General features: G+C 46.0%; 1 protein-coding gene across 1 annotated transcript in view; it reads right to left on the minus strand.

The window, feature by feature from the left end:
• The window catches only part of UTS2 (urotensin 2), a 61390-nt gene extending 38763 nt beyond the window's left edge, over window positions 1-22627 (minus strand). Inside the window, exon 1 of the mRNA XM_086922403.1 lies at window positions 22488-22627. Within this exon, the coding sequence (XP_086778529.1) occupies window positions 22488-22590 (103 nt within the window). The 5' untranslated portion in view covers window positions 22591-22627. The remainder of the gene's footprint in view (window positions 1-22487) is intronic.
• Between the last annotated feature and the right edge of the window lie 1126 nt (window positions 22628-23753).

Genomic DNA, 23753 nt, shown 5'->3' on the forward strand with positions numbered 1-23753 from the left:
TACACAGGGAATTACGGGAATTACACAGCTATCACTGGATGTTGGGCCAACCTGATGCTCACACTGGATCTCTCTGTTCGCCCGCGATCGTTTGCTGACCATGCTATGGCCCCCCCATCTGCCAGCGCCAGTGTTATGCCTTGCCACCTATTTACCCCGGCTGGAAGGCCAAAAGCGCATTATGGAGCGACATCGCACTAGCACCCTATGCTCCCCCATTAAGTTCTGCACATGACCCAGGCCAGTGCTCACCTCAAACTCGCCTCCTTGTTGCCACCCGCCTTTTCATGGGTGTTCTCCATGGGCAGCTGGGCACCGCCTCCTTTTCGGATCGCTGGAGTTCGGCAACGCCATAGTCACTGGCTCCTCGTGGGCGGCCATGCAGAGTTAAGTCACTGCCACCGCTGCTGTCCTCTGCCATTTGGATTCCCTCTGCCCCTGGGTGGCGAGGGGAGTCATGCCCTTTGCCTCATGCCTTAAACCGATGTCGCTCAGTTGCTTGGCCGTTCCACCGGCCTGGGGGAGTGATTCTTTCTTGATCGGGCACCATTTCTCCCACAGGTTGCAGCAATGATCTCGCATCTCTAGCCTCGTCCGGTGGGCCCCCCATCCTACCTCAGAATGCTCGTCTGGGGTGGGAGGCGGCAGCGGGACCCTCCCCCGACTCCGTGTGCTTCGCCAACTCCACCCCCGGCTGGGGCTCACTGCGGCACTCCTCTGCTGCTGCTTGATCCCCTCGTGGAGCTTGGGAAGAGATCTTACCCCTCCCATCCTCTGGCTGAAGGCAGAAAAATGATAAGCTGCTCCGTATATCTCCCTTCTAAGGGTATGATGTACTCGAAAATCCTTCTGCGCCGCTCCTCAGATCCACGATGTAGTGACAAGCTGCAGTATGGGGAGCGGTGTCTTATCATCCCCCACAATTTTCCCGCCATGAAACGGGCGGTTGCTGCCATTTGGGGGAGGGTCAAACCTCACCTGGCCCTCCCATTGGCCAGGCAACAAGGCTCCATCCTGGCGCGTGTCCTGCCACGATGCAAGTGGCCCTTCCGCTTCGGGGAGCTTTCCGGCAGCTGGAACCAAATCCTTCCTGGACTCTGGCGTCCATTATGGCGTTGGCCCTCGAGGCCCCCTTCGGGCGGCCTCTGCAATAGTCTTGCTAGAAGAGATAATCACCACATACAGGCACACCAACAAGCACACAGATAAGCATGTGTACACAACAAATAAACACACCAATGCACACATGCATGCACACCGATGCACACATGCCCATTAGCACACATAGATAGACACAGACATGCTTGCACAGGTACACACACCCCCAGGCACAAAGAACACATACGGACACACACCTCAAACATACCCCACACAGTCCCTCCCACATACACAGGTACCTATTGACATGCGCATTTCCACTCATACTGTGCACACACGCAAAGCACAAACCTCGAAGCTCCTGGACGTTACAGTTCAAGAACTCATCATAATATTGCCGTCAGTGTATTTCCACTTGGCTTTAACTCAGATTAATATATTCTCTGACCTAAATTGGATCTACCTATGTGTCACTTGTGTTCGTTCTAGGGTAGATTTGTGTGATTAGTGATCTGGAGCATTTTTGAGGTGGGTGACCTCTTTATTTGTGAACCAGAAAATTTGATCAAGTAGAAGGGGTACAATGCATTGGGCCTCCAACAGAATGCTGGTTTGGTTACTAAGACCTTTTGCGTTTATTCGAGAGGTTGTTTGAAGTTTTGAGTCATGTTGTAGTACTGTATAAACCAGCTTGAATTGGTATTTTTTCCAACATCCAAATTTAGCATTAATTGAAATGGTGATGTGATTTAGCATATTTGCACTGAATCCTTTTTTTTCTGTTTGCCGGAACGCATTCAATCTGTGTTATTCAAACAGTCAGTCAGTAAATAACTTAATTCTCAATGTTTGTTTGCATAAAAGAATACACAGCACAATCAATAAACATGATTCATTATACATTACCTAAAAAAATCAAAATAAAAACATTTAAAATACATTAAGACGATATATTCTTAACTCATTGACTACAAAGTTAATAAATAGTTAATTATGCCTCCTCTCATGTTGAAATAACATTCAAATGAAACATCGGGGCCCAATACATTACACATTACTCCTTCAAACAATCACTTGTTTATTAGTAAAATTCCGTAGAAGCACAAAGGTCCTCTGCTGACCCAAACCCCTAGGTTTACAACACCCAACGCTTTGGGATTTAGGTTGAACATCGTCTGGCATGTTTTCATGCTTCAAGAAAGAAAAACTAAAAAAAAACATTATCTATGTGATTCAGCTAATCCTTCTATCTCAATAGCAATACCCAAGGCAGAATGTCCTTAGTCTTAACATTTCTAGGTACCCTTGCAGAAAGTAAGCGGCCTTTTGCAAATCACTCCAAGCCTGCTCACAAAACCAGAAGTAAGGCCTAAAGTGCTAGGCCGCGCCCCCTGGACCAGATGACAGGCATCCCAAATACGTCCCGCCCCATTGAGCAATGGCAGCGAGGTGTAGCTTGAGTCTGTTGACTCAGTGAGCAAGAAGTCCATGTCTGGGCATAGTCATTAAACTTCTAAGACTCACAAGGGAGCATAAACGTGATGGGCATTCGAAAGCCTAAGCTTCAAAACCACTGCAAACACAAATGTGATGATCTATTGTGCATTTGGTTCTGCATGGCTCTGTGCAGATCCTTGGCACAAGGTCTTGCTTCTACAGCTCGTTGGTTTGATTTAATTGTGTTGACTTATGTAGCACAAACATCAAGAAATCAAGAACAGTATTCAAGCCCAAAGACTTACAAAAATAAGCAATGGCAAAGTAAATGAGTCTAGCAACCATTTTCAGTCAGAAGCTTGACCTACTGACGTTGTCAATGCCTCTGGGTGCAGAGACGTTGTAAGGCATGGGCAAAGTGGGCTCTGGCCCAGGTCCCCAGCCTTTCAGGGGGCCCCTGAAAGAGCCAGCTATATTCTGCACTGAGTCTTGCCCTGATGACCTTAAATAATTTTTTAACAGATTGTTATAAGTAGCATTTATAATTTATTTTTAATGAATGAGAGCCTATTACAGCGTTTTGCAGACAAAACGTGTTCGTTTCCTGCAACATCCATAAAAAAAGATTATTTTCACAGAATAAGGGACCTCACATATGATCAATGAGAGGGTGTGACAGATTATATTTAGTATTATTGGTGAGCTGCTGCTGTATTACAATACTGAAAACACACTTCACTATCCCTGAATATCAGATATACACACATATAGAATTTGACCAAAGAGGGCATGAAGGAGCTGAAACTTGATCATAAAATCAAAGCTGTTCCAAACAGGGGCCCCCAAAATACATGTGGCCCAGGGCCCCCCAAATCCTTAAAACGTCCCTGTCTGGGTGCATCAATTTTATTTCAGGAGTGGTTCAGAGGCAGAAGGAGGGAGCAGCTGGGTACTCTAAATCCTATCAGAAGCACAGCAGCTGAATGTGCTTGCTAAAGGAAAGGAGGGCCGCGTGGCCCCTCTTCCCTGAGCCAATTTTGGCCCCGGAGACCCCATCCCTCGGGGTCTGCTTTGTATTTAATTTATATTTTTGATATTGGAGGGGGGCCACGCGGCCCCCCTCCTGAATCCAATTTCGGCATGGGGACCCCATTCCCGGGGCCAGGCCAGAACTTTTTTTTAATGGTTAGGGGGGTATGCATACCCCCCGTACTCGGGTCGATATTGCCCCAGGGATGCCATCCCCTGGGGCATGGCCTCTTGTTTTGGACCGGGGGAGCCTCAAGGCCCCCGCTGTCCCTGCTGGCTTCCCGCCTCCTGCGGGAGCCGGCATTGCTTTTGAGGACAGAAGGAGCCTCTAACATGCATCTTCCTCTGCTCAACAACAATTCTGCATCGCTTCATGGAAGCGGGAGGATATTTGCTGCTCTCGCTTCCATGAAGTTTGCTATGGCTTGGCAGGAGCAGTGCTCCCGCCCTGCCATAGCAAACAGCAATGTCCCAGGGGTGGGCACCTCTGGTCACTGTTAGAGCCAGCCCTGGGGTATGACGGTCCACAGGGCCATGGAGGGCTCCTGGATGGGGGCTGCATGAGCCCCCCTTCTGTTTTCTCTATAGCTAGGGGAAGACGGTGGTCCCCGGGGATGGGGACCACCATGGACCCATGGCGTTCCCCGTGGGATTCCCCCTCATGGATTCTTTTATATATAAGGCCGGGGAGGTGGTGGTCCACAGGACTGCGTGCCCCGCCCGCATTTCAGTAAATTAGCCCTAGGGAGGTGGCGGTCCCAGGGGCTGCATGGGGTGCTGGAGGCCCCAACACATTACGTTGTAATATAGCCCCAGGGAGGTGGCGGTTCCTGGGACAGCAGGGGCCCAATGACCCCCCACATTTCTGTGGTTCAGCCCCAGGGAGGTGGCTGTCCCTGGGGATGCTAGGGGCCCGCACGGGGGCCCCCCTCATTAATATGTATTGGACCAGGACCTGGCCCACCCTTGGGCTTAATGAAACGAAGTGCGTCAACTTGCTCTTCGTTTTTTTAAATTTTGGTCGGGATTCGAAGATCCAACGCGACTCCCACCAAATTTTTTATTAGATGGTTTTTTGGGCCTGTGGGTCCCTGTGGCACTCCTGAACAGGCCTAGGGGGCCAGGGTGTTTCTAACCTGCCCCCTTTTCTTTCTTTGTTAAATTTATGCTTGTGACTCGGTTCAACCAAGTCACAAGATATCTGCCAACGCTTCCTGGTTTGAAGTGTTGGCAGGCAATCAGATCTCAGGCACTATCTCGCAGCTCCCACCCTGTCATTGCAAACTGCTTTGCTTCATTGAAGAGAGAGCAGGGAAACCTGGTCTTGCTTCAATGAAGCAAAGCAGATTGCTTTTACACCTGGGGAGCAGCATGTTAGCTGCTCCCGGTGTGGAAAAGCAATGCTGGCTCCTGCAGGAGCCGGCTGGGACCGTGGGGGGATTGGGGATCCCCACCTCGGTCCCCAACGGAGAGGGCCAGTCCAGGGAAATGGGGTCCCCAGGGCTACAAGTGATCCGGGAGGGTGGCCCCCTCCCCAAAAGTAAAAAAAAAAAAAAATTGAAAGGCCGGCCCCGGGGGATGGGGTCTCCGGGGCCAATAAGTGACCCGGGAGGGGGGCCACACTGCCCCCTCCCCAAAAGTTGAAAAAAGAAAAAAACAGAAAAGGGCCATGCCCCGGGGGATGTGGTCCCCAGGGCTGATTAGGGCCTCGGGAGGGGGACATGCGGCCTCTTTCCACATATTTAAATTTGTTAAAAACAAATTAGGGGGCATGCCCTGGGGGATGGGATCCCCAGGGCCAAAAAAATAGAAAAAAAGGGAGGCTACACAGCCCCCTTCTTAAAAAAAAAAAAGACCGGCATTGCGCCGGAGGCCACGCTCCCTCATTTCATCGCTCTGCAAACATGCCCCCTGGTGGGTTTGCAGAGGGGGAACTAATTCCCCTTGAATACTGGGGGTCCCTGGGGGCCAACTAGCCAACCAGGAACCTCCAGTATGCGCCAGGGGGCTGCGTTGCAGAGAGGTGTTCTGAGGCCACGCCCCTTTTTACACCTCTCTGCAACGTAGCACTGTTGCACTTAGTGGTGGTAGCTGGTGGGCTAGTTGCACCCCAGGGACCCTCAACGATCATCATCAGGACTAGAACATAACGTTTGCCTGGTTTTAAACAAGTGACGCCTCAAGGATGGATCTTTGGTTAACCGTTGTGGCAGGGGGAGTGCAAGGCTCCTAACCCGGGCTAGCTAATGGATAGTTGCAGTGCGGAGATAGCACTGCCGTTGTCCTTAATGAGGTCGTTAGCGTGGAGGTGCTAGGATGAGGTACACGGTCAGTAGGTTCCGAGCTGGATAGGAGTACACCAATGGTGATCTCTGTCAGCAGCAGCGGTCTACTGTGTAGTAACCGGTGCGGGGGTGGGCACTAGGTGTACTCCTATCCAGCTCGGAACCTACTGACCTAGTACCTCATCCTAGCACCTCCACGCTAACAACCTCGTTAAGGACAACGGCAGTGCCATCTCCGCACTGCAACTATCCATTAGCCAACCCAGGTTAGGAGCCTCACGCTCCCCTCGCCACAACGGTTAACCAAAGATCCATCCTTGAGGCGTCAATTGTTTAAAACCAGGCAAATGTTATGTTCTAGTCCTGATGATGATCCCGTTAATTAACACCTTGGCTGCTAGGGATATTTTTCTCCTGTGCTGACCTTTGATGTTTACCCATTGTTCATGACGAGCTCAGCTCGTCATCAGCACAGCTCCACTGTGCCTCATGACGAGCTGAGCTCGAAGGGGTTAAAGAGCTTGGGAACTAAACGTCGACATTTCTAAATAGTGCCACAAATGTCCATTGTGTCTAATTGTTGTGGTCTCTATTTGGTTATACTTGCTGTAATCGTTTCTCGAATGCAAGTTACCACAGCTCTAAGTCTTTGCCTGTATTTGTTGTTTGTCAAAATTGTTTGAACTGTTACTCCGTCCCCTGCACTTCCCCCTCGTTGCAGAGTGCAGGACTGTGCCCCACTATAAATGTTTGTTTTGTTCATCTTTGACTTTATTCTCAAACATTGTATGAATAAAACTCCTTCTCCAGCTTGACATTGGATTTATATAGTAACCCAACATGGTCTATATTTAATTCTTCTTGAAATGTATTGTCTGCTCAGGACCATTGTTTTCTGATTCATAATTTTTCATTGTGAATGATGCCATTCTCCCCTTTCACGAGAAGCCCATCCACAAGAAAGGCAGTTCCCTTGTTAAGCAGGTAGTAGTGTCTCAATGTGTGATTTTCAGACCCAAAAAAATATTTTAGCTTTTAGTCAATTTTATATATATATGTATATATACATGTATCTATAAATGCATATATATATATATATATATATATATATTACCTACTGGCGGTCGCCAGTAGGTATATATAGTTAGGATTTTTTCTCTATGGGATTTTTGAAAATTCTATGTCTAATAACTTTGGCGTTTGTGGACGAAATTGGCTGAAATTTTCAGGAAAATGGAACATTTTGTTTCTGAGCAGCCCCTGACAATTTGGGGGGTTTGTTCAAGGGGGGGCCGAGAAAAAAGGGGGGTCCCAAAACGCGTTTTTCCCATGTTAATTTCCATAGGGCGGTTGGCCTCACTTTTAGCTCGAACGGCTGAATGGATTTGCACGAAACTTGGCAAAATTGTAGGGACTGTTAGCCCGATGTGCCTTTGCTAGGTCTCCATATATGTGCTCCAGTGGATTTTGAGTAATTTAGGTTCAAAAAAATATATATATCTGGGCGGAGCCTAACCACACATCTGATCTGATTGGCTGTCAGCACTTCATCCAAGAAGTGTTGGCAGCCATCTTGGGACCAATATACATGATAGCACCTCATTAAAAAGCATTGTAGTTAATAGAGGATTTTAGGACTTTAGTTACATTATAAATCATTTGTTGATGGTACCATACTCGTTTTAGGAATTGTGGTGGGTTCTAAGGTGATTTTACCATGTGAAAAAACCTTCTGCTGTGATATCATGAATATTGTTTGAAAGAAAACTAATATCTCATGATTTTCCCACAGTGGTTTGGAAGGGGATCTATAAGCTAAACTGAAAGCATATTTTCTGTAAATTCACATTATCTTTCTCAGTCATGTGAAAATGAAGTCTGACATTCTCAGTAAAACATGTACATCCAACAAGGACAGAGACTGTCAGTTGATTCTATGTCAGGACCGGAGGCTTCTGATTATGCTTCTCAATCTTTACTAGAAGCTCACAGCAGCCAATGAAAATGCTTGCTTTTCATTCCAATAAAACGTTAAACTGCATATCCCATCATGCTTTACACATAACCACGCCCCTATAGTCCATAAGAGGCCTTAGCCTGCCGCCATCTTCCTCTTTCTTTGCTGCTCACAGAGCTAAGTACACCTTGTTTACTCCCTCTGTGTCTCTACTGCACGTGTTATGTGGAGTTGTTGTTGATTGACACTGTGTATATTTGCTTGTATGGCACTGTACCTATTGCCAAATATTGCGTATTGCTTGCGCTGTGTATATTGTGTTTACGGAGGTTGTTACCTCGTTAGGGGGAGTAGCGGTTCTGGCGGAGCGCCTTTGTGCCCGTCGTGTTGTTCGATTCCTCATGTGGCTTGAGCGCGCTACTTAGGCGCGAGGGTAGCTCGGTCGTTGACCGGAGGCAGACGGAGGCTTGTGTGTTTGTTTATTTAATGAGCCTGCTGAGCCCGGTATTCCCCGTAGTGTGGCGCGCTTAGCGCAGGCGCAGACGGCTTCCCTAATCGCCGCTGACGCGCATTCAGGCCGGGTGGCTCTCGGCAGCGACGTGCGCCCCAAATCGCGCTGAATTGGGCTAGTTTTTGGTAGGATTCAGTCGCGTTTGGGCTGCACGTCGCGGCGCGAACCCGTTTTTGTATTTCAATCGCGTTTTCAACGTCGGAGTGTTAGGAAGGATCCCTCTGCCTCTCTGATCGCCTGGTGAGGTAGTAAAATACAATAAGGCCAATTAGAGCGCGCACACGCTCAAGGTATTGCAGTGGCCTGGGTCTCTGGCCCGCTTGACTACAGCTTTGCTGAGGGGGTTGAAGGTGGTAGTAGTTTTGTGTGCTTGGTGGGCTGACCCCCCCCCCTGACCCTCCTTGTACCTGGTGTGTGTAAACTCGACCTTGACAGGATCACAAGTGCATCAGCATGTCTGAAGAGCAGTTTCATGAGGGGTACTATGAGGAGGAGGAATTTGAGAACAGGCAGTCGGCTGCCTTGGAGGACAACCTTGTCAGTGCTTTGGACGCTTCGGTCCAGTCCTCTGTTAACAGGGCAATGGAAACCACGGTTCCTCAGACGGTGCACCAGGCACTGGCCACAGCCCTTCGTCCTATCCGACGACAACTAGAGGGTTTTGCCAAAAGACATGGCTTTACCAAACCCCAGAAGAAGAAGGGTGATGCATCCACCTCGGGTCCTTCAGGGGACTCGGCCACTTGGCCTCACATGCAGGCTCTTGCTACCCTGCCGGATACGGCAGACCATTCTTACGCTGGGGCCAAGGCCACAGCGAAACGCAGGGTCCATGACACAGACACGGACACGGATACTGGCACGAACACCGACACAGACACCGACACCTCAGAGGAGCGCAACCCTCCGAAGAAGGCAAAGGCGGCGCAGCCCAGGAGCCTCGCGCCGGATGATACGCCTTTCACCTTCGATCCACTGGAAATTGTACACCCCAGATCGCAAGATTGGATGCCGCCTGCAGCGGTCACAGCTTATATTCACGACAATTTGCGTAAGTCCTTCCCTCGGGAAGTAAGAAACCGTCTGCGCTCGGAGTGCTCTAGACCTGAAATCCCACATCAGGTGGCGGAAACACCGGAGATTGACCCTAACCTGCTCACCTTTCTGAAGAAGTTTACCAAGGACCCGAAGAGGGGTCTTGACAGGGCATGGAAGGGGTGTCAGGACAAAATGTTAGATGCCATCGGCCCCTTGGCTAAGATCCTAGAAATGGCCTTTGTGGCCAAGGAGACCTCTGTCATCATGAATCCAGACGTTCTGGCTGGTTGGGCCCAGAGAGCCATATGTTTTCTAGGCAACGCAAACTGCGCCATCTCTGCAGAGAGAAGAAAATCTTTGCTTATGAAGATGGATTCGAATCTTACGGAGCTAGCTGACGCGGAACCGGGACCCCTTGCAGAAGGTCTTCTATTCGGTGACAAGTTCGTCAAGGACGTCTCTAAATATGTCGGTACCTTTACGGCATTGGACAAGGCCCAGTCGGGCATCAAGCGCGCCCTCAGCCAGGGTGTTTTTCACAGGGCCGGACGAGGCGGGGGTCGCTCGTCAGGCCGAGGAGGTCCTCCTGGCCCCCACAGAGGCGACTTCGGAAGGGGCAGGAGTGACTTTGACTCAACACGAGGAGGAACCTTCTACCCCTCCCGTCGGAGGTTCAACAAAAACAGATATCAAACCGGAGATGGCCGGGGAAAGTTCAAGCACCAGCAGAACTCAGGTGAGACTGTCAGATACTTCCCTTCTTCCTCTGGGGGGTCGAACTCAGTACTGCCTGGGGCGGTGGGGGGACCTTACACAGGACGCTTGGGTCTTGCAGACAGTTCAGGGCTTTCACCTGGAGTTTTACTCACGTCCTATTCAGACAAACGTACCCCCAATTCTCCATTTTTCCCAACTAGAGGCCAGTTTCATAGACGAAGAGATAGCGGCCTTGCTGCAGAAGCGCGCGATTGCACCAAGTATGCGCTGCCCTCACGGTTTCTGCAGCAACATTTTTGTAATCCAGAAAAAAGGGGGTGGAAACAGACTAGTGTTAAATCTCAGGGACTTCAATCAATTCCTGACGTACAACCATTTCAAGATGGAAGGCATCCATCTTTTAACGGATCTGCTACAGGTGGGAGATTGGATGGTCCGACTGGACCTGAAAGACGCGTATCTGTCTATTCCGATATTTCCCCCGCACCGCAGGTTTCTTCAATTCCAATGGAGAGGCCGATGGTACGAATATTTGGTTCTGCCTTTCGGGCTCTCCTCGGCTCCTTGGTGCTTCACCAAGGTGATGAGGCCGGTAGTGGCATACCTTCGGGAGCGGGGTATTCGTCTCATTATATACCTCAACGACATTCTGATAGTGGACCAGTGTCGGCAGAATCTCTTACGCCACCTCCAACTGACCACGACTATCTTACAAGATCTGGGTTTTGTTATAAACACCAAGAAGTCGGTCATGGTTCCTTCACAGGTTATAGACTTTCTAGGTTTCACGGTGAATTCGGTGATGGCCCAATTGTGCCTTCCGAAAGACAAACTCCGGGATCTGAAGAAAGAGATTCGGAAACTGTTGAGCAGTCAGTCTGTCTCCTTGAGAGGGTTGGCGAGAATGGTGGGAATTCTAGCGTCTTCAGTACAAGCGATTTTTCCGGGCCCGCTGCATTACAGGGCCCTGCAACAGTTGAAGATCAGACACCTGCAGAAGGGTCTCTCGTATTCGGACAGCATTCCCCTCACGCAAGAGGTGAGGACGGAGTTGCAATGGTGGTTGGGACATGTCGACGCTTGGAATGGTCGAGCGATCTTCGGTTCCCTTCCAGAAGTCACCATAGAGTCCGACGCCAGCCGTTGGGGCTGGGGCGCGCGTTGTGGAGACATCTCCACGGGAGGACGTTGGTCCCCGGAGGAACTTTCTCTCCACATCAATTGTCTGGAACTGCTGGCGGGGTCGTTCGCGGTGAGAACGTTGTCCCCACAGCAGACATCCTGTTGTATCCTCCTGCGTCTGGACAACATTTCGGCAGTGAGGTACATCAACAAATTGGGAGGCACGAGGTCGTCCATGCTCGTGCAAATAGCCAAAGACTTTTGGCATTATTGCCTCCGCAACCAGATATCGGTCATTGCGGAATATCTCCCGGGCCAGTCCAATCAGGTAGCGGACAGGAACTCGAGGTACCTCCGGGACTTCAGCGATTGGCAGTTGCTCCCGAGGATGTTTTTGTGGCTGGAGAGCATTTGGGGTCCGTTCGAGACAGACTTGTTTGCATCGAGGCTGACCTACCAGATCCCTCGATTCTTCAGTTGGAGACCGGATCCGTTGGCTCAGGCGACGGATGCCTTTCTCCAGGACTGGTCAGTGGGGGTTCATTATGCGTTTCCCCCCTTCCTGCTGATCCCAAGAGCGATGTCACATGTAATCAGACAGAAGGCGGAAGTAGTCATGGTGACACCTTGGTGGACGTCCCAATCTTGGTTCCCCAAACTGATGCAGTGGAGCTGCGACTTACCCAGACTCCTCCCGGAGTCGACAACGCTGTTGCTGGGCCCTCATCAGGAGAAACATCCATTGGTAATGGAGGGCAGGCTCAGGCTGATGGCCTGGAGGCTTTCAGGCAACAGTGGCAAGTGCCAGGGATTTCGAGCAGGGCTGCAGATTTCATCAAGCAAGCCTGGGCTCCTTCCACGAGGAAACGATACTCCTCGGCCTGGAAAGGCTGGGTGGGTTGGTGCGTGGAACGACATTTGGATCCCGTGGGGGCCGGCTTACCCCATGTGCTAAACTTCCTCACGGATAAGGCGTCACAGGGCCTGGCCTATCGGACGGTCAACAATTTCAGATCAGCCATCTCAGCGGGTCATGTTCAGCTGGATGGGAGACCAATTGGTATGCACCCTGTCGTGTGCAAGTTGTTGAAGGGTGTTAGGGTGGAGAATCCCCCTAAACCTAAGTACTCTGGTTTGTGGGATGTTACGCGAGTTTTAGACCTGTTGGACAAATGGCCGGCTAATAAGGACCTTTCCAGGAAACAGCTTTCAGCCAAGCTGGCCATGTTGCTTTGCCTGTCAGCATGTAGGAGATCGTCGGACGTGCGAGCACTGGACTTAACAGGTAGAGTATTTACTCCGGAAGGAGTTTCTTTTCAGATTTTTAGGCGTACTAAAACATTGTCTACACATGTATCTTATAATGCATTTCAGGAAAATGAAAAATTATGTGTCGTGCAATGTTTACGGACTTATGAGGAATGTACTGCGGCAGTTCGGCCTCAGGGCTGTTCGCAGCTTTTGATAGCCTTACAAAAGCCGTTCAAAGCTGTGGCTGCGGCCACCATTGCCAGATGGCTTCGTTTTGTGATGGAAGAAGCTGGCATTGACATCACCATGTTTGGTGCGCACTCTGTCAGGGGTGCTATGGCGTCCAAATCGTTCATGTTGGGATCCAACATTCATGATATTATGCAATGTGCAGATTGGTCGTCGGAATCGACCTTCAAAACGTATTATTATAAGCCGGTGGGGGATATTACCTCTGTTGTTTTCAATAAGCGTTAAACATGCATAATCAGAAGCCTCCGGTCCTGACATAGAATCACAAATTTGCTAGCATTCGCGACAAGAATTTGCAATTCTATTAAGGACACGGAGGCGAGGATTATCCCACCCGGCATTGTATATGACATTATAAAATGCTTGCCCACCCAGATGGTTACGGTGGTTACGGTCTCTTATCCTTTCTTTTCAGGTTCTGATAAAAAAGGTGACTGAGCCTCGAGGAATGACAAGATGGTTCGCCTGAGTTTGTTTCTTCTTCCCGTTGGAAGAATTCTGGAGTTACAAAGTTCGGTTGGAGCTGTTCGCCGCAAGAAAGAGGAAGATGGCGGCAGGCTAAGGCCTCTTATGGACTATAGGGGCGTGGTTATGTGTAAAGCATGATGGGATATGCAGTTTAACGTTTTATTGGAATGAAAAGCAAGCATTTTCATTGGCTGCTGTGAGCTTCTAGTAAAGATTGAGAAGCATAATCCTCGCCTCCGTGTCCTTAATAGAATTGCAAATTCTTGTCGCGAATGCTAGCAAATTTGTGATTCCTTTGTGTTCTACTGCAGCCTCCTAGAGTGTTCTAAAGAACAACTAGAGCGCTAACAGTCCTACTTATTACAAAGGTATGGCACACCTGAAGCCATCTTGATTGGAATAAAGTGGTAACTCTTAAAACATTTAATTTAAAAAGAATCAACATGAGGGGGTATATTTTGCCATAGAAAGTATGATTAGTGCTGCAGAATGAAAAATTAGGGCACATTTTGAGTGACTTCTCAAATCCTTTTCTATTTCATTAAAACATTCTGACATGCAGTCTCCCAAAATGGCCACCAGAGACAAAAGAGCCCAAATGTAGCCCAAATATCACCCAGATGTAGCCCAAGTATGGCCCAATGACAGAATGTCCCAGAGTGTTCTAAAGAACAACTAGAGCGCTAACAGTCCTACTTATTACAAAGGTATGGCACACCTGAAGCCATCTTGATTGGAATAAAGTGGTAACTCTTAAAACATTTAATTTAAAAAGAAACAACATGAGGGGGTATATTTTGCCATAGAAAGTATGATTAGTGCTGCAGAATGAAAGATTAGGGCACATTTTGAGTGACTTCTCAAATCCTTTTCTATTTCATTAAAACATTCTGACATGCAGTCTCCCAAAATGGCCACCAGAGACAAAAGAGCCCAAATGTAGCCCAAATATCACCCAGATGTAGCCCAAGTATAGCCCAATGACAGAATGTCCCAGAGTGTTCTAAAGAACAACTAGAGCGCTAACAGTCCTACTTATTACAAAGGTATAGCACACCTGGAGCCATCGTGATGGGAATAAAGTGGTAACTCTTAAAACATTTAATTTAAAAAGGAACAAAATGAGGGGGTATATTCTGCAATAGAAGGTATTATTAGTGCTGCAGAAAGAAAAATTAGGGCACATTTTGAGTGACTTTTCAAATCCTCTTCTATTTCATTAAAAAATTCTGACATGCAGTCTCCCAAAATGGCCACCAGAGACAAAAGAGCCCAAATGTAGCCCAAATATCACCCAGATGTAGCCCAAGTATAGCCCAATGACAGAATGTCCCAGAGTGTTCTAAAGAACAACTAGAGCGCTAACAGTCCTGCTTATTGCAAAGGTATGGCACACCTGAAGCCATCTTGATTGGAATAAAGTGGTAACTCTTAAAACATTTAATTTAAAAAGGAACAAAATGAGGGGGTATATTTTACCATATGAATTATGATTAGTGCTGCAGAAAGAAAAATTAGGGCACATTTTGAGTGACCTCTCAAACCCTCTCCAATTTCATTAAAAAATTCTGACATACCGTCTCCCAAGATGGCCACCAGAGACAAAAGAGCCTAAATATAGCCCAAATATCACCCAGATGTACCCCAAGTATAGCCCAATGACAGAATGTCCCAGAGTGTTCTAAAGAACAACTAGAGCGCTAACAGTCTTACTTATGACAAAAGTATGGCACACCAGAAGCCATCTTGATTGGAATGAAGTGGTAAGTCTGAAAACACTCAATTTAAAAAGGAACAACATGAGGGGGTTAATTTTGCCATAGAAAGTATGATTAGTGCTTCAGAAAGAAAAATTAGGGATCATTTTGAGTGACTTCTCAAATCCTCTTCTATTTCATTAAAAAAATTCTGACATGCAGACTGAAACATGCACTTTGAATACCAGCAGCAGACGTCCCTGGTGATCAGTAGCTTTACTACAGTGATCTAATGTGCAACTAGAGTGCTAACATTCAGAATTTATGGCAAATGTGTGACACATCTGAATGCCTTCTTGATGGAACCAAAGTAAACAAGCATTGAAAATGCAATAGATCTCGCCCTCGTTTAAGTTAAAGCCATTCTGTTTGTAATGAGGTGGCTTTTTAGCTTTGCTTTTATTAGTGTTTTTTTAACTTTCATGTAAATAACATGCATCTGTATGCATATAAGTATATGTATGCATGCATTTATGTTTGTATTTATATAGATATACAGATGATATATGTTTATATATGTATGTATATATATATATTCACTGAAAAAACCATAGGCTATAGACCATATATAGTTAGGAATTAGCATTTACAAAACCTTGAAAATTCACTGAAAAAACCATAGGTTATAGACCATATATAGTTAGGAATTAGCATTTACAAAACCTTGAAAATTCACTGAAAAAACCATAGGTTATAGACCATATATAGTTAGGAATTCGCATTTACAAAACCTTATTTTAGTCACACAAAACCATTGAAATTCCATATATAGTTAGTTGCACTAACTATATATCGCGCACCCGCAATCCACTGCTGATGATGTCACATATTACATCATTCATGACATGGTCAGTGACATCACTGATGACATCACTGATGACATCTCAAATTAGCTAGTCCCGTGAGACTCAAGGGACGTTCGGATTCATAAACCAGGAAGTTAAGGAACCGAAATGGAAAACTAGGTGCTCGCTTTTGAAATAGAAACGGGGTAGGCGAAAAGGCCTTGGCAAGCAAGACTTTATTTCTATGTTTGTTAATATGTGTGGAGCTCACGCTATCACAAGGACAAGGCAATTCATCGGTCCTGGGATGCCGAGCTAATTCATTTAAGATAATGATACCCCTTTGCACACTACTTTCAACCTACAACCCTCACTCCACAGCCCGTTTCCGATCACACCTAAATTCGTCTTTTTGAAACAGAGCAGTCTAGAAGACAGCCCCATTAACACCTTGATGTGCACAGCACTTCTGATGCACGGCACATCGAGGTTATAAATTGTCAAGTTAGCCACATCATCTGCTATACAACCTCCAAAGTCCAGGTAATGGTGTGTTGAAGGACATTATTGTTTTCGAAGAGGTTCCTAGTCAGTAGGCCACATAGATCAATACACACTACATCACAAGATCTTTATTTAGCAGGACCAAACTCATTTTACTTTAACATGGATCCGCATGAATCATTGTTAATATGGGCACTCAACAAATCCCTACCAAGCATACCTGATGGATGGATGCAAATTGAAGAAACATATAAAAAAGAGGCAAAGATAAAGAAAACATTTTAGTGCCATACAATTGGTTGGCAGCACTGTACGAATGCTGATGAAAACATGGCAGGCCATAGATGCTCATTTATTGGCCGTATTCAGGAAGTACTGCGAAGTGCCGGGTTACATAAATAAAATGTTTTAATCCATCTGGAAACATTGGACCTCTAAGAGAGGCTGCAGGGACTGATACTGCGGGAAGGACCATTGCACAATCCCATGCATTCCCCCTTCAGACATGCGCAAACAAGCCCATCACCCATGCCCGCCAATCATCACCCTATCTCCTACCAGCAGCTGTGCTGATATTTATCTCCTACAGAGAACAGGTGAAACCACCAGTGTTATCTTCACCAAAATGGTAAAAACTGCTTGCCAAAGCACCCAGTTAATCGAGGTTTAAACAGTTATCTCCCATTTCGGGGAAAAACTCCCATTTGCCAAATTGGAGATACCGGCCGTAGAACTCAATTCAGTCACTCTGATCTCTCCTCTGGAAACTTTGGCCATGAGGTGCCCATGCAGGCACAGTTTCTCTCCCGAGCTGGTTCGTGCCCGCATGGTTGAAACCAGGGCACAAGTCCTGAAAAAAGAAGTGGGGGGACGCTGTCACCGGAAGTGACGTCACGACAGGAAGTGACGTCACGAAAGGTGCCGAGCTCCCCGTCCCAGAGAGGCCAAAGAGTGAAGTCCAGCTGTTTGGCAGGGGGGATGGCGTCCCCCCAGTAAAATAAGTGGGGGGACGCGGTCCACCCGCGTGGTACCCCGACTCGAGCCCTGGTTGAAACCACTATTGGAAAAAGCTTGGTGACGGCAATTCCTTAATGCTTGTATTTCATGGCGATGCTGTTGCTGTTTAATGTGCTTACAGGACAATGATTCTGACGTGCAGATACTTTTCTAGTACACATATCAAAAGTGTCCTAGATATGCTGGGAGTTTAATCCTTTCAAACCTTACATGTAAGAGCGTTGTGGTTGGCATTAGGCCGGGGCGCAGTTCACTTAGTTTTATTCTGAAGAGCTCCGCGAAGTACCAGATGATGTGCTCCGTGGAGATCCGTCAGTGGCGGAGTCTGGTAAGTCACTCTGCTCGCACTGATTTTTAGCACCTGGAGTATGGCCTGTGCTGTAAAATCAGAGCAAACAGCACTATGCTTCGCTACAGAGGGGGCTGCCGCTTTCTGCTGCTCAAGTAGATATTCTACTCCAGCGCAGCCTCCTGAACGCGAGCAGCAAATTTCTCAGCGTGAGTGGTAATGGCCTGCTGCGACCGTCTGTGTTGAGAAATCTTGCCAGGAGGATGTCTAGTGCGTGATTATTTTTCACGAATGCTCGCCAACTTAACGTTGTCAAACCACTTGAGAAAATGCCGCTCCTCGTCCTTTCGCGGAGTTATTAGGAACTCCGCGCAGAGCTCAAAGTGATCAAACCTCTGTAAACTCCTCCGGTGGAGCCAAATTCTTAGCCCACCCCTATTTTACATGACTGCCTTGCATGAAGTTGACGAATTAAAATGGCGGCAGACTGGCATGCCTAAATTATGTAACTGCTCGATTCAGTTTCCATCAGAGATCCCATTGATCAATTGTATCCTCACAGGCAACGAGGTGGTGGCTCTGCCATTGAAAAGGCTAATATTTCCCAACCCTCATAATTAGCTGTGTGAATGCAGAGAAGGGTGAACAAAACTTTGTGTTTGGCAAAGTCCTGTTACCGCTCAATCATAACTACTCAGGACCACATTCCAGTCCTTTTTTTATTGCTGATAATGCTATTCTAAACAGGGAATATTCTTATCGGAATTGGAAGTGTGCAGAGACATTTACTTACAGATGCACTTCTTACTGTTTAACAAAGAATGGAGTCTTCTTTTTTTGTCAGCACAGTATAATTGTAATATAGGATTTGATTTGTGATGCATGAAACTCCATACTATAATGAAAGCTATCTGTTTTTCTCGAGTAGATTTATGAGTTCGACAATACAATAAATGAATGTATGATTGAATGACTAAACAGTTACAGTCTTCTATAACACTCCAAAAGAACCTCTATTGGTAAGAAAAGATTTTCAAAAAAGTCTGAAATGAGCGCCAGTCCTAGCTGATCGGATTTCTGAATGTCCATCTATTTATCTGTCAATCAAAAACTGCCTTTTTTGGTATGATTGAAGCAGTGTGGCCTAACTAATGCTTTCATTCATCTGGCTGTAAACAGTAAAGATTGTCATAAATGTCTAAAGCATCACAATTTACAAAAACAAGACATGAGCTTCCATCTGAGATGACAACACGCTAAAGTCCTGTGCAAGGCTTTAAGAGGGATGAAGGGGGCAGGGGTCTCCAAAAGGGGCCTGGCCTATGTAGTAATGGGCACAGCATAAACATGTAAACTACATTTCTGTGATTTGCATAGTGTGCCACACAACACGTATTTTTGTTCCTCTCTGAGCTTTTCAGCTGAACTAGGGTGGCGAAGTGAGCAAAAGAACAATGATGGATTCAACCCAGATAAAATAATGACTGGGGGTGAGTGTCTGAAAAGTTTCAGCACTCCGTCCATCATCTTATTGTGTTTGCTTGTTCGCCCTAAGTAGGCAGGGTATGCTCAGGCATGGGTTTGTTGCTCACTTTGCTAATGGATTCAAACTAGCTTGGGTGATGAGGGGGTGATACCCCAAAACCGGTCCCAGGATGCTTGCTTCCAGTCCAGGGAAGACCTGGCTTGGCAGTTCGGGCAGGACTCTTCCCATGATGAACAAGGTCAAGACTGATTTACATATGGCTGGGTCTGAACTGGGGTGGCGAAGTGAGAAAAAGAACGATGATGGATTTAACCCAGATCTAATAGCGACTGGGGGTGAGTGTCTGAAAACTTTCAATGCTCTGTCCATCATCTTATTATGTTTGCTGACTCTACAAAACTCACCCATATGATAGGCACAAGACTTTATTTTGGGCAGATCCACTCCCCTCTACAAGATCGCATTGGAGCCTAAAGGGCCCACTCTAATGATTCGGTCCAGGCTTCATTTCAGAATATGCTACTCCTCCCTAAACAAAATCCTGCTGGAATCTAGAATGCCGACCCATAAGATTTTGCGATAGAATTTTTAGGCTCTCTAAGTAAAATCCCACTGGATTCCACAACACACACCCACATGATTAACAGGAGGCTTTTGCTATAGGACTTCTCTCTACTTGAGATCCTGTTTGAGTCTACATTGCCCATCCATATGATTCACAGCAGACTTTACCCTCGGTTATATCAATCTTCTCTACATGAGATCCCATCCAAAACTTCAATGTCCAACCGTAGGCTGTGCACCACCAAGATCAGGCTATATGACTCACTCTACAGGTGATCCCTTTGCTGTCTTCGAAGCCCCTTACTATATGCACCAGGTTCCTTTTACGACTGTAACACCCTATCCGTGTGACATGCATCTGATTCCTTTTGAGGCTTAACTCACCAAACTCCTAACATACTTGTATCAACTTTGGGACGTACATAAGACTCCATCTGAGGTCAACATATCCCACCTGCGGGATGTCACCTCTCAACCCAAAAGACACCAGCACTACGATTTATTACAAGCTGCATCTGGGCTGATCCACTGGGATCCCATTGATTACATGTCCATAGGAAGAACCTGAACTCTTGCTGTTCTGTACTTACTAATGCTGTGCACGTCTGTGATATAACTTGTACTGGACTGCACGGCTGCTGATGGGGATCCTCTCTCCAATATTTCACAAACTACATTGGCAATTGCATAAGCAAGGGATCGAACTGAAGTCCTGCTCAGGGTCCAGAAAGCAACTAATTCAGAATGAATCACTTTCCTGCAACAAAATCCCGAGTTTTATATTCCCAGGAGCTGTCTGGGATTTTCCCATCTCTCTCTCAAGCTGGGACAGGAAAGAGCACAGTGAAGGTCAACTTTTGGAAGCATACAAGCAGGACTTGGAATGCTCTTCCTTTTTTCCTAATATCTAACTCATTTCGATTCGTCTAAAAAGCATCTAAAGGCTCGTGTGATCCCCAAGAGAGTTGTTAGATGCACTCCGGGGTAACTGCAAACTCACGTCGGTAGATGTTACAGCTCTACCTTGACATGGGGTGCCATCTCAGTGCCAGATTGTGTGCTATATACGTGCCATTATGAAACATAAACACAACCCAACACAATATAACACAACGCAACTAAACACAGCACAATGTGTGTGTTAATGAACCAGAAGTTAATGCAACCTAGCAGAACATAAAGTAAAATAACTACATTAACAGTGTGTAACACAGAAGAACAAAATGTAACATAAAAAAGCAAAGTTGTAAATAAGATAACAACATACCATGAGATAATGTAACATACTATATAAGGTAACATAAACACATTAACATCATGCAAACAGCACAACAAATCATAACATACCAAGGTATGATTGAGAGTAACATTACATAACAGGACATACCATGATATCTAAAATTGCTTAACAAAACTTACTACAACATAAGTTCATGTAACGTAACATGACATAAGGCAACATGTAGGCTTTATCATAATGTAATACTGCAGAACACAACATAACAGAGCGTGCATTGGATGACATTACATACTATGATGTTGCACACGACGTTTTCACAAGCAAATTATGTGTGCATTTGATCTCCAAATAATACTGTAAAGCAATTATTCGGTACCTTATATTGATTCTTATGAATAGCCGACTCACTGGTACTCGTTGAAAGTGGCGCGCGTGACCTTAACTCTATACACGTGCACACGCATCTCTGCAGGAGGTGCACAGCCCACTACGCTATATGAATTGTTATGGCGGGGATAAATTAGAGGCTAAAAACCTGCTGAACAAAAGACCCGGCACCCTGCCAGACCTCAGACAGACGGTTACGGGCATTCCCAGCGGTCGCCTGATTTATTGCAAAGCACACACGGTTCAAGTGCAAGTGAACGGGAGCGGGCACGGCTCTGCACGTGAACTCTGGCCACAGAAACTCGTCGAGTGGAACGACCGGTGGACCCTAGGGAACATCTATAAATTATCAGCAGAAAACTGCAAACGCAGTCTTAACGATAGTAAGCAAACAAAGACGGATGGCTGCTAGTACATATGTTCAGATCAGATATGGAATAATAATACGAAACAAAAATACTTGGCGTGTCGATATTTATTTGATTCCAAAATCTCTTTACCAAAAAAGCATCTGTTACTGGCAGTTCTTGTGCTGCTAGCGCTAGCTTAATGCACTGGGGCAATGCAGCGCTTTACACGCACGGGTTTTCCCACGGGTGGTTAATTGCTGCGGATTCAGCAGCGGTGGTGGGAGCTGTAAGATGATTCTCAAAGGCTGCAGTGCTGGGGTTGCATGCAACGCTCTATGTAAGGAGTGTAATAAATCTACACATGTCCCACTTGCGAGTAAATTTAACCATGGGACACAATCGAATAGTCAACATAAAAAGCAAATATTGCTTCATCTATGGGGAGAGGCTTTGGTAAAATGTCAATACTGCTGGGTTGGCAAAAAAAAAAGGACCAGCATATGCATTTGTGCAGATACCCTGCAGTTTGCATTTTGTCTCTTGAGATCAATTTAGAGACGGGAGGGAAAAAGTTCAACTAAGACATGACACAATAACATCATAATGTGGGGTTCTGCTTTATACATTAGTATAGGTCTTAAAATGCAGATCTCAATTTCAGCATGCTCTGCAACTTCAGAGTAATTTCAAAGCTGGTCCAATAACAATGATCACAACACCCACATAATCTATCTTAGACAAGTGGAATGTTTTTCCCTCTCTGAAACACTGTTTTGGAAATAACTTTTAGATGCAACAAGAGCGACTTATAGCAAAGTCTATTCCTGAACTTTTTCTAAATCATCACTCAGAAAAAAAATATAGATCATACAAAATCTTGCAAAAAAAAGGTTCAGAAAAAAAAACATTCCATAAACTATTAAATGGTTAGAACCCGCCTTACCTGGAAACTGATACGAAACCTCTCCGGATCGGTCAATAGGGAGTGAGAAGAGAGGGCAGGAGATGGTGATGAAAATGAAGCAAGACACCACAAGGTTATTCATTGTGGCGGATCAGAGGTATAACTCTTCCTGACTGCCACTCTTGACTCACTGGTGTCTCCTCAAATGGATTTTGCCTTATATATATCCTTTAATGACCTCATAAACACTACCGTCACCGTCATCAAACCGAAAAAAAAAAATCAGGAGGGAGGGAGAATCCGATGAGTAGGTTATTGGCAGGCGAGAAATGGGAACCACTTTGCATTGATGTCATTTTTCGAGGTAAGAGTTCGTCGACAATAAATTTACCGTCTCATAAGCATGCCATCGAAGTGCACATTACATTAAACGTGGTCCAGTGAAGTTTATAAATCTGGCGTGGAGAGGGGAGAAAAAAAATTGACTTCAATTTATAAATCATGTGTTATGAAAAGGGTCAAGCGATGCATGAGGTGACCTGGGCAGCGAGACAGCTGATTTATGAGCCTTCATCAGGCTGACGCAGATGATCAGACATGAAATGTAGCTTTTTAGTGAGGTGGATGAATGAGTTGTCAGGCATTACTGGGGAACCTCGTGCCAAAAGAGCCAGGAAGATTAAGCTGGAGTTGATTGCGGCTTGCATTTATTTTTTTCTTACAGGACACAGGAGGGCTCCATTTCGAGTTGACATTTCCCATGTTGTAGTCAAACTCTCTTCATGGTTCATTACATTTTTCCCAGGCAGAAAATCTGCCTTTTTAGATCAGCTTTATTGTGCTTTCCTATTTATGCTGTGTTTGCTTATGCAAGAATACGTCCTGCTTCTTTCGCTTGTCATAAAAAATCTGTTCAGAATCCACTTATTTCCTACCATTTTCAGCACCACTTATATAAAATAAATCTATTTGTTCATACATTGTCGTGTCCAATTTCTCAACCTCTGTCAGTTCATTCTTGTGCTATCACTTAAGTCAGTGTTATGAGTCTGAAATTTGAGGAACAGTACATGTAGTTATTAAATGTACTCATTTTATATAGTGTCATTCAGGATGAGCTGCCGCGCTTCAAAACACTATGGGTCTGATTTTGACATTGGTGGTAATTGAAAATCCTTCAATTTTTATAGCAAATTCTAAGTATGAGGAGAAAGGAGAATCAGCTGGCTGAACCTCATCATAAGGATTGTAGTTTAAGGAAATTCAGCTATTAGATTTCTAGATATGTGGGCTTCATGTTGGTAT

The sequence above is a fragment of the Lissotriton vulgaris genome, chromosome 5 (genome assembly GCF_964263255.1).
Source record: "Lissotriton vulgaris chromosome 5, aLisVul1.2, whole genome shotgun sequence".
NCBI classification, from domain to species: Eukaryota; Metazoa; Chordata; class Amphibia; order Caudata; family Salamandridae; genus Lissotriton; species Lissotriton vulgaris.